We start from the raw sequence: 15973 nt of genomic DNA, 5'->3' as shown, positions 1-15973 counted from the left end.
CTTGTGAGGGAAATCAGCACGGGTTCCAAGGTTAGTGCAAGTAGTGAAAAAAGGAAAAAGGTGACGCTTACGATTGAAACGAAGATGGAAATGATCGAAAAATATAAACGTGCTGTGCGCATCCATGAACTAGCTCGACAATACGGCCGTAGAATGTCTACGATCGCAACGGTCCTGCTCCGACCTCCGTTCACCAGTCTTTATAAGTTAAGATGAGAGTTATTATTGTGGTAACATCCCCCAAGACATCGCCAGCTTCGTTAGGTTTTTAATCATTCATTTCAGAACTTGTGCAACACAACCGCCTATTGTCCAATGCAGTTGACTCCAAAAATAAAAAATTAAAAGAGAAAGTAAAATCTCTACCAAACCTTTCTCTCTCTGTCACGTTAGCCATGCGGTGCATTCAGGTACTGCACGCAAAACACGTCTGCCATATTAGAACCAGATTTGTTATTACAGGAATTATTATTATTATATTTTTCCAATTTGTGTTTATAATGTATTTGTTTTACAATGTGTAAATGCTATTTGTAACAGTAAAAGCAGTATTTATTACGGACGTAGTGTAGGTTTTCAGGCTGCGGAACGAAATAATGGAATTATAATGTATTCTTATGGAAAATTCCTGCTCGGCATACGACCATTTCGACTTAAAATCAAGGTCCTGGAATGAATTACCTTCATATGTAGAGGTCCCACTGTATGCTATAAAGACTAGCTTTTTATATCATAAGTTCTAAAAGTTGTGTATACTATTTTTGATCTAAAAGTTGTGTATACCATTTTTGATCAAGATGATATACAGTGCAGTAAATGACATAAATCCGAACGTTGCTCTGCTTTGGGATCATAGCTTGACTTACTTCATTCCATCCTCCTTCTCTTCGGCCTCTGTTTTATCCTCCTCCCTTTCGCCTTCCTTGTCTTTCTCCTCCTTTTCCTTGTCTTCCTGGCTGTTACGATTGACTTGTTGCTGTTGTTGTTGCTGTTGCTGCTGGCCATGCTACAGATTAAGGGACATTAGGTAACAAGAACAATTCCTCATAAAAACATGAACCAGCCAAGCTCTCAATGACAAATGCCATGTATTTACAGCAAAGCAATTCAGCAAACACTCATCAATTTTGTCATCAACATAGGACAGGAATTTCAATTAACATCTTGCATGTTTTGCCTTTCTTCTACACTGTGATCAATGTTGACATACACTAAAATTGACCCACTACAAAACAATATATAAAATATACTTTTAACAGACATCAGCAGGTAGCGACCAGATTGATTTGGTAACACTGACGCCACCTTGTTTATACAACACGCGCAAAATAATCTGTATTCCCCGAAATTTATGTAACTAAACAGAATGCCTGCAAAGGCAAAACAAAAAAGGATACGAAAGTTCAGAAACCACAGAATAACTGCTATGCTGTATAACTTTTGGTTTTCACGCAAACACTACCACTTCCTCACCAGTGTCTTCTTGCCTGTCTGGGCTTTTAGGGTGAGAGTTCAGTTGAGTATAAACATGCAGACTGACAACTATTCTTGCACTAATGACTAATGAAAAAAATGCTACTTGTCATGTATTTGACATTCCTACCTTAGGCCATAGCAACACATTAGTTTGATGATGATGTCTGATAATATCTTTAACGTGTGAGACAGACTGATGAAAAAAGTGAGAGCAAACAATAACAAAGTACAATATAACAAGTTTATTATTATTATTTTAATCAAAAGTTGCATCATGTTGCATTGCATGTTTGAAAAAACATCAAGATTGCAACATGTTATATTCATAAGAAAAGTAGAGCAAAGGTTAGTAGTTTGTTCCTGTCTGACTTGTTTCGCCCAAGAGGTTCTGGCATTTTGCCCAGAGAATGACTACTACAAACTCAGGAAATGAAATCAGCTAAAAGTAATATTGTCATTGCGCTAGAATGTAATATATAAAACACCAGACGACACTATTAAAACTTTTAAAATTGAAAATTGACAATACCTGGCTTCTTCCTCGTCGCCTGTAGTTTCTTCGAACTATGTTCTTATAGTTCTCATTCTTTTTGGTCAAATAATAAAAGAGAACACATTCCGCGACAGTCTGAAAAATGAAAGCAATGTGATTTGCCTGGGAATGTGATTTCCTGAGAGGGCCGGATTACTCAATTGGAAAAAAAAAAAAACAATAACATACCTTTCTTTCCAGAAATGATGCGATCAGACCGAAGTTTTTCGGGTGTTGGATGAATCTGTAGTAAGGGTGGAGAATATTATTATGAGAATATATGAAAATATTATTATGAAGAACATTAAGATATTTTAACTCTAGCATGAAGCACTGAATTTATCTCTAAAGGCACCCAAATAAAATATAACAAACAAACAAACTATAATATAAAGATGTCTTTCTGTAATGTAGTACTTCAAGTTTTTAACTGAACAACTTAATTATACTAATTATTTTTTTATTATTTTATTTATTTATTTATTTTTAAAACACATTTCAAGTAGGTTTGGGCAATTTTAAAAGAAGAGTGAAGCTAGTGCATCCAAGAAGAAAGAAACATACTAACTATTTAAAGGGATCCTTAGACTTAAAGACTTGTAGGCTCTACTAAGGCACAACTGTTCTGTTTTACTGAAATATATTATTATAAACACATACAGTATATTATTGACATTGATTTAAAAATCTATAATAGTTACTACACGTTCTGACGTACGGAGGGCGCCATGTTTTACGTGCGCAATTCACACTGGGGGGGATGACGCGGTTGGCCTGGACTGGGAGTAAAGTTGTGCTAGCTAGCAAGCGAAGCTAATTATGAAGACTGGCATGATTTTGTCACATTCAGCTGCTGATCAAATTGTTTTGTTACAGACATGGGGGATAGGTTCCCAACGTCGTCCCTGCATCCAATTCCAGCTCATCAGCAGTGTCTTTAAACCGATCCTAGGTGGCTTGTACTGACTTGTTTCCATTTGACAGTTTGTATATGCCTTCATTGTTAGTGGCATCATTGCCTTGTTTTTTTACCGTTTGTCCGCCTCTTACCGCGGTTTACCTCCGGGTTTAAAAAAAAAAAAAAAAAAAAAATTATTATCCCGACCTACTGCCACAGAGCTTTTTGTGCCCCCCTTTTTGCGATTGCATGTTTTTTGTTTAGTAAACCCTTTTATACAATCCTTGTTCTTGTTGTCCGCTGGCTGTTTGAAGTAAGCAGCGTTTTTCAATTCTGTGGTCAAGCCAGCCGCAGTTTCTTTTCAGTTGTGTTTTCCTTTCAGGTTTTACCGCACCGACAGACAGCACATGTGGGTTGCGATTGCTTTATAAGAAAAATCATGACTAACATCACAAGGAAGTATAGTCCTTTGGTTAAGTGCTCATCTTTTGCACGGGAAACGCGGGTCTGAATCCCGCTGGATACCTTCTTTTAATTGCCTTTGCTACTTGTTTTGTGAAAAATAGACAGTGCTGTCCTCCCTATCACTTTTCCGCTCGGGTTCAAATTGGAAGGGCAGAACCTACGACATGTTTACTACATGTTTAGCTAACGAGTGACACTGTAGAAGTATGGCAGCGCTGGCCAGTGACGTCACCGCATTGCGTCGTTAACAATAATGGCGACCTAGTAGTTAACAAATTTTTCAAATTTTATAAAAACGAAAAACATTAGGAGGGATTTGAATATCAAATTGTTATAATTCATACTAACATTTATCTTTTAAGAACTACAAGTCTTTCTATCCGTGGTTCCCTTTAAAGAAGAAAAAAAAGAAATGTCAATAATAGTCAATATTTCCAGGAAGGAGACAAAATTGCTGTAAGCAGACATTAATCGTTTTAGCCAGTCAAATGTGAGTATTTCAAATAGTCCACCTTTGCTCATAATGTCAGTTTTACCCAAAATTTCCTAGGCAATTGCGATGGCAACCTTGTTTACATGCGAGTCATCGGTTAAATAGTTGTACAGTATATATGCTTACGGATTGTGCTCGGGGGAAAGAATGCGGTGTATTCTGTCCTAGTGTTGCTGTAGGTTAGTCTATGTAGCACTTTGGTTCTGTGTGTCATATCTGGAGCTCTAAGTCTGCAGTTCTGCTGTGCTAGTGTGCTCTCAGTAGTTTTATACACGGATATCATACTCTGATTTTACTTAACAAAAAACAACAACAAAAAGGAGAAGGCTGTGCCACTACGTTTCTGGCTTTTGGCTCGTACTGAGAGGAGTATCGAGACTGCCACCCTGTACGCCGCAGAGGGAGCACTGCAGGCGGCCACAAGAACAGGGCAGAGGCGCAAGTCAGGCATTAAAAAACTATGGTAAAAGCCACTTTCATTGTGGATGTGGATGAGTTCAACACTGCATTCACCGCCAGCTGAAAAATGAGGAAAAATGGGAGGCGATGAGGGGGGGAAAAAAAGACGCCTTTTCGATGAAACGGTTGTAAAATGTGAAAGCATTCGTCTACGTCCAAGATTGAAAAAAAGAGAAAGAACGAGACACCAGACAGGTATTCTAACTTTAATAGAGAACACTTATTTTATTTTTGCTTCTTAATAACTGTTTGATATTTATCAACATTTACGTGCTGTGCGCTTACAGTGCCTGCAAATGTTGTAACATCGTGAAAAGTATAAACAAAAATATTCATCATTCGCGCATTGACACTGTTTGAACTATCTGAAGCTTCATATGTCATTATATTATATATTTATTATATTGCCTGGCAGCCCAAAACTGATTAGCCCCATAGCCATGACATAAATTACCTCCAGTACAAAACAGACGTCATATTTGTCCCAGTGCATTGAAAAGAATCGAGATTGGGTGATTTTTGGCCAGATCACTAAGCCCTGATTTCAAGTACAAGTTTGTACATGTTAAATTAAAAACTAAATGTAAATTTCAGGTTAAAACAATAGAAATAACAACATTTGGAAATTGAAGACTGTTGTGGGATATTAATGTTAAATTTTATACAATTGTAGACATGTTTTTTTGTTTGTTTTGTTTTTACCAAAATTTATTAATAAAATTGGAATAAATACTTATGACATGCCATGGGCCATAGGGCGACAGGGCTCAGGTGTTACAGCGGCCATACATGGAATTTATGGTTTTGACCCCCAAGGGCCCTCAGTGACACTGCTCTCTATCCTTGAGCAAGACACTAAAACCCCTGTTTCACCCTGATGTGATGGTTGGCAGTTTGCATCGTAACAAGTGCCGTCAGTCTATGAATTTGTGAATCAGAGGCAATGTTATGCTGTCAAGCTTTTCACATAATGTACTAAAATAAATGCTCTCCATTTACCACATTGACATTGCTGAAGAGTTGACCTTACTTCTCTCTGAAAGTGTCCTTCTCTTGCTCGCTCCACATGTTCATGACCTGCCGGTCCTTGTACACCTTCATAGGGTCATCCATCAAGCCATTCATGTTGATGAACTTGATGCGTTGCTGCTCAGCATCAAAAAGCATTGGAGGGATAACTGCCAGCTGTCGCATTTGCTTCTCTGTGTTCTGATGTTCACACATGCCAAACAAAAGACACAAAAATTAAAATACAAACCAAAACTGAGAGGGACGAGAGCTTGGACTGATAGTTGTCATGAACCAGAACTAGTATTAGAGCTAAATTACGACCAGGGCAAACATTACCTAAATGTTGACAATGACAGCACTATATGTCCAGTCCATTTTTACTGGGATGACTTACAGCAATCATACACTGCCAATGTCTTTCACACAAAATGGATTGGATGCCTAATGCTGTTAAAGGCACTGAAACATGAGCATTCATTGACAGCACTCCCAGGTAAAGTTAATTTAAGATCCAGCACTGTCAAAGGCAGGCAATAAGTAAAAATACTCAAGTGTAGTTGGCCAAAATGTTCAGGAATAAAAGGAAGTGGTTTTAGCTATTCTTATGAGCCAGTTTGAGTATTAACACTGCACTTAGATTTTAGGAGGGTTGGGTGGTAAAGAAATGAAAATTGAGACATATGGCATGCACAAAATTGTTGGTAACCCTCTGTTACTGAAAGAAAAGCCTTTTAGTAGTAGTAGTTTTTTTTTTTTTTTTTTAATTCTATTTGTGATTAAATGCGATTTTTATGTATAATTTTATTTCCAATTTTGATTGTCTTGGTTTTTACGTTGCATTGATTTAAATGTGATTTTTATGATCTTCATGTGATGTAAAGCACTTTGAATTGCCTTGTGTTGAATTGTGCTATATAAATAAATTTGCCTTGCCCTGCCTTTTGAATCTTTGTTCCAAAAAAATGTAAAAAAAAATAATAAATGAATTAAATAAAAATAATGAAACATCCTGTTGAAAAACCCAGTTCTGCTGCTGGTCAGATTTTGTGTTGTTACAGAGTCGGCTGTGGAGGCGTTCCCGACATTGCATCTGCAGCTAATTCCTGCTCGTCAACAATTGGATAAAGACGCAGGCCATCCACGAGAAGGACGCGGAGATATTTCCTTGCTGGTCGCCAATCGACATATTGAACTTTCGAGTAGCTTTGTATTTTGTAATTTCGGCCCTGCCTTGGGTTTTGGTCATCTACCGCTTTAGTTTTGTATTCTTCTACCTTGTGCAAGTAAGTGAGTGTATTTTTAGTTGTTCCATCGGCTTGCCCACCGGCTAAGTTTACCCTCGCGTTAATAAAATCGATCCTCATTGAGCTTACTGTATGTCACAGACCCGTTTTGTTATTTCCCCATTTTTCCGCAATCGCGTGTTGCTGTGTTTTGTATTTTATTTAATATAACCCTTGTGCTCATCCTTCGGTTGTTTGTTGTCTGTTGCGAGGTCCAACTTTGTTTCCGCGTTTGCGCCCCTGAAAAGAATACCTCGATAGTCTTGAAATTTCATTGTACCTTGCACAGATTAAAAAAAACAACAACAAAAAAACATGTTAGATGTAGCAAAGCCGCCCCAGATAATCGAGCATCCTGCATATTTCACAGTGGGACAGTTTGCCATTTTTTCATATGCTTCATTTTTGCATCAATGAACAGAGTTCATAAAAATCATAGTTATTTGAAACTAAAATTTGTATAAATGCATATTCACAAGCCACAAACCTTCTGGGAGAATATCCTTGAAACAGGAATCTGAAAACATTTAAGAGTTAAAGACACACCAACTTTACGTCCAAAATATTAAGTTATGGGAACCATCCTTTTAGTCCAGGCCTATTTCATTAGGCAGTATTTCTTTTTTAATTAATTCTGTTGAACAAAAATTTAATAAATAGCTGATTTTGAATTCTTTATGTTCTAGAATTGTTGATGTATTGTTACTTTTGTAAGTTTCAAGCGATTGTGGTGACAATCGTGTTTTTATTTCATTAAAAGAGGGGTACCAAGAATTTTTGTCCATGTGTGTACATCTAGAAGTTATCATTAAATATTCCAAAAAACAAAAACAAAAAACAGTTCTTTAACATTAAATGTGAGTCTTTTACAATTGAAGTTGGAAACAACTGAACTGTACTTGATCAATACACTCGTCTAGTGGATGAAATAGGGTTGTTTGAGCATTTAATTACGTGAGTCAATCTTTCGTGTACTAGTAGAAGGAGCCTGCGTACCATTGGTGGTACTCATACAACGCTTTGATAACCACTGCTCTAAGTTGTTCTACATAGGAGAGACATCGAAAGTAGCAGGCAATGGCCAAACATCTTGACATGTATAATAACATAGTGTACAAAATTATTAATTGATGATTCTGTAGTGCAAATAATAGGTTAAGTAAAAGGACAGGAATGGGCACGTCACATTAAACATAAAAATCTACCTCATGCTCTGATATTCCGTCAATGATTTCAGAGACTTCATGTTCGCTGCGAGCCGCAGAGGAGCTCAATCCACCCCCTCGTTGCCCAACACGGCTATAAAAGAAATATTACCCTCAGACATCTTACAGTATTGTACATAAATAACATCAAGTAAAGTTGCAGAAGTAAGTTGCAGCCAGGTGGATTGGAAACGTGTAGCTCACCTCTGTATTCGTTCCTGCATCTCTCTCTGCTTACGAATTTCTGGGAACTGTTTCTCGTAGTACTCCCGTACCTTGCTCTCCTTGGCTCGGCGCCGCGGGTTGTTTTCAATGCGCTCCACCTTCTTCTCCCAGGCTTCCATCAGTTGGTCATAACGTTGGCAGAATTTCTGTTCCTATAATGTCATAAAAAGGCACCAAAAAACAAACAAAACAAAAAAATTAGAAACTATCCCCTCTGCTTGTTGCACAACACACAAATGGTCCCAAATCAATTACAAGCAGGCATGCAAGGAGAGATATCAGACCCAAAGCCCAAGACCTTACAGATCAGCAATTGTCAGTCAAAGTTGAGTATCTCTTTGTACACACAGTGTTCCAGCGTATTCTAGGGTAAACTTGAGCTAGAACTTTTATTTTTATATTTCTGGAAAGTGAAGTGAATCTATCATATTATCTGGCTATATAATTGATTTACTTTTAGCAAAGACAAATAGTATTGTGTCATTCAGATGTAAGTTTGAAGAGAAAATATTCTTAAGATGAATTTGTGACTCAAAAAAGCAGCATGAAAAATAAATTCTTTGTAAAACAGTAATTATCACTGTAAGTACACTGAAAGAGATCACGCCCAGGACCTGTCTCCTCTATGGTCTGCCTAAAATGGCCACTCACTTTAAAGGAGCCACTGACCCAGTTTCACAATAATCGTCCATCATTGGCTGACTCCAACCAATCAAATATATTGAGTTTTCGGCACTTACCCATTGCTTACGAGCGTGATTTCGTCTCTTGAAGTATAAGATGAGTTTTTTCCTCATGGCCTGATTTCTAAGAATGTTGAAGAAGAAGAAGAAAAAAAAAACAATACTGGCATTAGTAAACTAGGGAAGCAGGCTAGACAGTTAGGAGCAGAAGTAATAGTGCTTGAACATTTTTATACTTTTTTTTTAATGTATTAAATGCAAAACATGCTTCAGCAACTTTCTTTGGTAATGCTTTCTTTCAGATGGACAGGGCAGCATGGGTGTAAACAAAACAAACTTGTCTTGCAGTTCTTCAAATAAAGGTCAGGGCCAGTAATCTCCTTAAGCAGCAGCTCAGTTTGTCTCTTTCTTTGCTACAAGACAAGAGTTTTATTCCTGACACTTAATCTGTCAATTGTAAGGTCGCACTCCCTGCTGATTAATGTAATCTTATTCCACATTAGTCAATTTAACTGAGCGGCGCGTTACAGGCAAGTAAAACATACATACATACAGAAAGGGCTTCTAGTAAGTGTTTATCTATACAATACGACAACATGAGATTTAAATACTGGAAAAATAAAGGCTAATCATTTCTTCACTTTCCAACACGTTATCTGCAACACGACTAGTGAAATCATAAAGTCCTTATTCTAAACATATCTAAACATTGACTGAAAGCCCAAAACACATACAAGCAAATCATTGCAGCAACAAAGTCAAACAATATGAGCAATTGATGTGACTACTCTAGACAAACACAACCTGATGCCTTTATGGTAAATTCTTACACTTACGTGTACAGTATAACGATTTTCTACCTTGAAGGTATTCAAAGCGCTTTGACACTATTTCCTAAATCACCTATTGATGATGCAGCATCAGGAACAACATTGGGTTCAGGATCTTGCTCAATAACACTAACGTTGTCACCAGGGCTGGGGTATCGAACCCACAACCTCTGGGTTTCGGAACAACTACTCTACTCCACCACTGAGCCATGCCACCCCAAGAATAAATAATACATTTTATTTGTAGTGTATAATTCATCCTGCCTGCCCTGCGATTGGCTGGCAACCAGTTCAGGGTGTCCCCTGCCTACTGCCCGTTGTTAGCTGGGATAGGCTCCAGCACCTCCGCGACCCTCGTGAGGAATAAGCGGCATGGAAAATGAATGAATGAATGAATTCATCCTGCCTTAAATGGAAAGACAACCTTTTGATCAAGTGCATCCAAGCAGAAAGAATCGTTTTTAACAATGTATAAAAACAGAATTTCAAGTCAATATTTCCAGGAAGTAGGCAAAACTGCTGAGAGTAGACATTTGTAAATGCCTGAACCTTTTTAGCCAATAAAATACTAGAACAGTGGTACCACTACATACAAAGTCAATTCGTTCCAGGACCTTAATTGTAAGTCAAAATGGTCGTATGTCGAGCAGGATTTTCCCATGAGAAGACATTATAATTCCATTAATTCGTTCCACAGCACAAAAACCTACACTAAATCCTTAATAAATATTGCTGTTACTATTGCAAATAGCAATTACAAAGAGCAAAAGAAATACATTATGAATAAAAATCATAATAATAATATAATAATAGTAATAATAATCATAATAATAATACCTGTAATAATGTAACGAATAGGGTTCTAATGTGGCGGCCTTTTATGCTGTACCTGAACGCACCGCGGGGCTGACGTGACGGTTAACAAGAGAGCGCGGCTCTATTTTACTTTCTGTTTTGATGCTGGCGCAGTGTTGCACAAGTTGATGGAAAAAATGATCAGAAACCTGATGAAGCTGGCAATTTCTTTGGGGATGTTACCACAATAAGAATTGTCACCTTAACTTATATAGACTGGCGAACGAAGGAGGAGCGCCGGCCGAGATCGACATACTACAGCTCTATTGTCGACCCAGTTCATGGATGCACACACCATACTTATATTTTGCTATCATTTACATCTTCATTTCCATGGCAAGTGGCACGTTTTTTTTTCTCCACCTGCACTAACCTTTTTGGATCCAGTGTTGATTTCTCTCACAAGAAAATTAGCCGTGCGTCCGTTATCCGGCAAAACAAAGAAACTGTGGCACTGTCAAAAATCGTCATATTTCGAGCATGTTGTCGGCTGTAGAAACAAATGGCGAGTCAAATTTTACGTCGGATGTCGAAAAGATCGTGTGTTAAAGCGATCGTATGTCGAGGTACCATTGTAATTCAGATAGTCGGCCACTGCTCGTGACATCAGTTATTCCCACATTTTCTTAGGCTATTACAATATTGTTTACATCATCACCTAAATACTCGTATATACATGGATTCTTCTTGGGGTGGGAAAAAGGAGAATGCAGTGTATGTTATTCTACTTGCTGTAGGTTGGTCTATGTTGCTGTAGGTTGGTCAATTTGCCATAGTTTGGTTCAGTGTGGCATAACTGAGGCTCCCGGTCTGCTGCCCTGTTGTGCTACTGTGCTCCCAGTCGTGTTGTGTCAAGTCGTTTCATACACGGATTTCATACGCGGATTTTACTAAAAAAACAACAACGAAAATGAGAAAAATGTAGGATGCCACAGCGTTCAGCTTTCGCTTGTAGGCACAGGACAGAGGATAAAAGCAATAGTGTACCACCGCCAGAATCCTTTTTTTCACTTTGCCAAGGGCTTGTTGAAGAGATGGCTGCATACTGTTTATGCCTATAAAAGCCTGGAAAGTGTTTTCTGTCCCACCATTTCATTTTGGAAGTGGACGACTTAAATATTGCGGTCACCGCTAGCCGAAAAACGGGTGAACAGTAGGGTGACGTCATTTAAGAATGACATGGTTCCATTTGGGCCAAACCAAAATGTGAACCGGCCTTTCTTCTTCATCTAAGATGGACAAAAGAGAAAGAACGCAACACCATAAAAGGTATACCGTATTTTTTGGACTACAAGTCGCACCTGAGCATAGGTTGCATCAGCCATAAAATGCACAACGAAGAGAAAAAAAACATATATAAGTCGCATCGGAGTACAAGTTGCATTTTGGGGGGAAATTTCCTTGATAAAATCCAACACATAGAACAGATATGTCATCTTGAAAGGCAATTTTAATATAAAAATACAATAGAGAACAACATGCTGAATAAGTCTACAGTATGATGTTACATGATGCAAGAACAGCAAAATGTGAATATACTGTCTTCACCAGGACGCTACGGCTCGGTCCTGGCTATACAGCGAGCTAAACTTCCAAATGACGATGCTGGACGTCTGTATAATTTGCTGAATCAATTTCGTCCTCGATACCAAACAGGTTCTCATCAACGTAAATAAATGATAATTAAGTGCTATTAAAGCAATGACACAAACTGTTAGCATGCATTCGCTAGCATTAGCATATCGTTCAAACAACCACACAACTGGCTCTAAGCGTCCGATCGCGGATGGAAAACACACAACAACAACAGAAAAGATGATACACACAGGTGTTGCCTGTGCAGAGATATTTTACAAGCATAAAGAATGAACGTAGGTTCGCAGCCGTGTTTCTCTCTCGCTAACTCGCCCACTCACTCAGAGCTGCGTAGCTGTCAGTCTTCTTCTGGTGTGTGAGCGCTCTTCTTCACGTAAACAAGTGCGAGTGCGCCCCCACGTGCTCCAAAAGCATGCATTTCAATATAAAAAACTCAATAATACAATTGAACACACATTGCCAAAGGCAGAACACGAACGTGGCCATAGCTATTAAGAGTTACTCAGATAACTATAGCATAAAGAACATGCTAACAAGTTTACCAAACCATCAGTGTCACTCCAAAACACCAAAATTACATGTGAAATGATATCATAACGTGTTAATAATTTCACACATAAGTCGCTCCTGAGTATAAGTCGCAACCCCAGCCAAACTATGGAAAAAAACTGCGACTTATAGTCCGAAAAACACGGTAGTAAATGTGTACATCTAATGCACTTCTATTGTGCTTTATCTACATTATGGGTGTCCAAACATGTCCTCAAAGGCCGCTGTGGGTCCTGGTTTTTGTTCCTACCAATCGAGCACAGACAGTTTAACCAATGAAGTTTGTGCTAAAACAAGCAGCACCTGACTGCAATCAACTGATTACACTTGTGAGACACCAGATTGGTGAAAAGATGTCGTCTTGTTTTGTAGGAATGAAATCCAGCACCCACTGCGGCCCTATGTGTAATAGTTTGGACACCACTGATCTACATCCAACATTGTTTAAACTGCTTTACAAAGCCTCACATTCACTTATTAAAAACTATAATTTGAACATGAGGGTACTAGTTTTGCTGCTTTGATAAACAAAGACCGAGAGTTGAACATGTCTTTTTTTAACTGGCATCTTTCACAACACAGTGCCCAAAAGAAGAATCCGAGTTGGGTTTTGTTTATTCCATAAATCCATCTCCATTTAGTGTCATCCTTGTTAGCATTGTTACACATTCACATCTAGCGATATTCTCAGATTAGTTTTGCTTCAGGTGTATAGGAAATCACTGATACTGTAACTATTAAATAACACCATCTAATATTAATATAAAGGCATATGCATAAAAGTGGACTTACATTTTGATGTTCTCATGGTACTGCTTGGTATCAGAAGGCTGATTGTACAATGGCTGAAAAAAATGAGAACATTTTCACAGTATGTTCAGATCTTCAGCAGCATGGAAACAACATGATAAATCAGGATCGATCTGCTGCCAGTGACATATGTGTGGGACTTTTAATAATTGCAAACTGTTCTTTAAATAGCAAGAGGGGACACAGCTCTAATTAATGGTTGTAACCTAGTTAATATGCTATTTCATCATACAGAGCAAAATTCACCATGTGTGCGAGACGGAGGGATGTAGACGTTTGACGATATATACATCATAAATATTGTACAAAAAACATGAATAGAAAGAAGCACTTTTCTATTTTTAAAATACAACGCAGAAAAGATCTACGGGGTATTATTTTGAGTTTTCTTTGCTTTACAACTGCTAAACGCTTCTGCCATGACTGAAATGCATCATGCTATTCAATTCCATTTTACCATGTCACAAATGTAAAATGAAAACCAAATAACAATACAGTAAGAAAAAAAATCAAATGGAAACAGGGATATATCAGAACCTACCAGTTCTACCCTGGGTCCAAGTCCTTCCAGTATCCTGTGAGCCTCCTCTGCCTTTTTCTGGTAAGAGAACACAACCAGAAGTACTAGATTAGTCGGCTGCCTGCACCTCAGTCATCACCATGACAACACAGTGAGCACACTCACTTGAACGCTTAGACTCCAATAGAGCCAGCTGGGTGACTGGATGGCGAAATGGATATATTGACTATTATTAGAGCTTTTAGCCCAAGATGGGCCATAGTCCCTATCCTTAGCCCATCAATTCTGTGACGGGGAAGGAAAAATACTCTTTCCCTGACCAGAAAGGGAGGGAACAACTCAGCATATAAAAGATAGTTGGAGCCTAAAGAGTCAACCCAAGGCAGCATGCAGGAGTGGGTGGGGGGTGTTTCTTTTAAAGGGCTTTGTTGTTCTCATAGAAAGACATCTGATGAATGATAGAAAGATCAAGACTTACATACTGTAGCTACAACAAAAACAGGCACAGTGGCCTCTTTCACACTACCTTTAAAAGCCCGACAACGTTTTTTTCTTTATCACTGTGCTATATAAGCAGTAGTGACAGAGAATGGGGGAATGAGGTTGACCCAGCAATTACCTCCTTCAGAGGTTGTATCAGAGGCAGCATGTCACGTAGTTTGAGAAAGGATAAAAGGCAACACGACCAGTGTGAAAAGGTTAACACGCACTTCTCCTATCCTGCTGTGGTAAAACCATTTGATTCTGTCTGACAAGGATTTTATACAGTATGTCACGATATTGCATCAAATGATCTGATTGGGTCATGTCATGTCATGTTTAATTGTTTAGGTAGAAGTTTGATCTGCTCTATTTCCAGGCAGGAACCATTTTACATGGATGCACACAATTTAATCATTTAGGATGCTCCCTACAAGCGAAGTTAAAAATAAATTAAAATGCGTTCCAAGTAGAGCTGTCCCAACTAGTCGAATTTGTGGACGTCATTGATGACGTAAGCACGTCGACGGGCACAACATACAGTCGACGGGTAATGACGGGTTTAAAAAGAATAAATAAATACATGCGGATAAAGTTGAGAGTGGCAGACCCTCGGGATGCAAGTGGTGAAAGCGGCATAAAACCAAAAAAGCGAACCAGAGTGGCCAAAGCACTGGAATTATTTTAACGAAAATAAGGAGGGTGCCACTGTGTGTGGTCTTTGCAATGCTGCGCTCGCATACTAGGGTAGCACGTAGGCCAGGTGTAATTTTGGAAGACGACAAGAAACAACAAGCTGGCAGATCGTAAGTCCATATTACTAACGACTTTTTTTTTTTTTTTTTAAATGGAAGTTGCCTTTACGTGCGTCGTATCAACGTGCATCATTAAGTTTATTTTACCGTACATCATCATTTTATCTACTCTTCATCTGCTCCCGAAAGCTGTAGGTGTCCAGGCGCTCAACATCTCATGCAGATTGCATTTATTATATTATACACATATATACAGTGGGGAGAAGTATTTGATACACAGTCAATGGGAAAACCCATTGGCAGTGTATCAAATACTTGTTCTCCCCACTGTGTGTATATATATATATATATATATATATATATATATATATATATATATATATATATATATATTAGGGCTGTCAAACGATTAAAATTTTTAATCGAGTTAATTACAGCTTAAAAATTAAATAATCGTAATGAATCGCAATTAACACCATCTATAAAATATGCCATATTTTTCTGTAAATTATAAATATATTCTGTAAAATAATTTGTTGGAATGGAAAGATAAGACACAAGATGGATATATACATTCAACATACGGTACATAAGGACTGTAGTGGGCATTTCACTCTACTGTCATTTAAATCTGTCTATGCTGTCCTCACTCCGAAGCGTCTACTTTTTCCAAAGCTAGACAGCTAGTGAACGACGCCTTAATAATCAGACTTCTTCCTTTTTCATCTGATTTATTAATAAAATGGCCTCAAACCACTGTCCTCTTTAGACCGTAGTGAAACTACAAAAAAAAAAGCACACAAGCATTGCATTAGCAACAACGTTAGCTTAGCACGCTATACAGGTTC

General features: G+C 38.2%; 1 protein-coding gene across 3 annotated transcripts in view; it reads right to left on the bottom strand.

The window, feature by feature from the left end:
- ncor2 (nuclear receptor corepressor 2) overlaps positions 1–15973 on the bottom strand; it is a 110751-nt gene that overhangs the window by 43549 nt on the left and 51229 nt on the right. For all 3 annotated transcript variants that reach the window (XM_057832827.1, XM_057832829.1, XM_057832828.1), the window contains exons 7-15: positions 13912–13968; positions 13353–13405; positions 8788–8854; positions 8027–8199; positions 7823–7916; positions 5354–5532; positions 2198–2252; positions 2006–2104; positions 867–1006 (exon numbers count right to left, since the gene is read on the bottom strand). In XM_057832827.1, the coding sequence (XP_057688810.1) occupies positions 867–1006; positions 2006–2104; positions 2198–2252; positions 5354–5532; positions 7823–7916; positions 8027–8199; positions 8788–8854; positions 13353–13405; positions 13912–13968 (917 nt within the window). The remainder of the gene's footprint in view (positions 1–866; positions 1007–2005; positions 2105–2197; positions 2253–5353; positions 5533–7822; positions 7917–8026; positions 8200–8787; positions 8855–13352; positions 13406–13911; positions 13969–15973) is intronic.

The sequence above is a fragment of the Corythoichthys intestinalis genome, chromosome 3, assembly GCF_030265065.1.
Source record: "Corythoichthys intestinalis isolate RoL2023-P3 chromosome 3, ASM3026506v1, whole genome shotgun sequence".
NCBI lineage: Eukaryota > Metazoa > Chordata > Actinopteri > Syngnathiformes > Syngnathidae > Corythoichthys > Corythoichthys intestinalis.
Note: the sequence above shows the minus strand (reverse complement) of the source record. Positions and strands in the feature narration are given on the sequence as shown.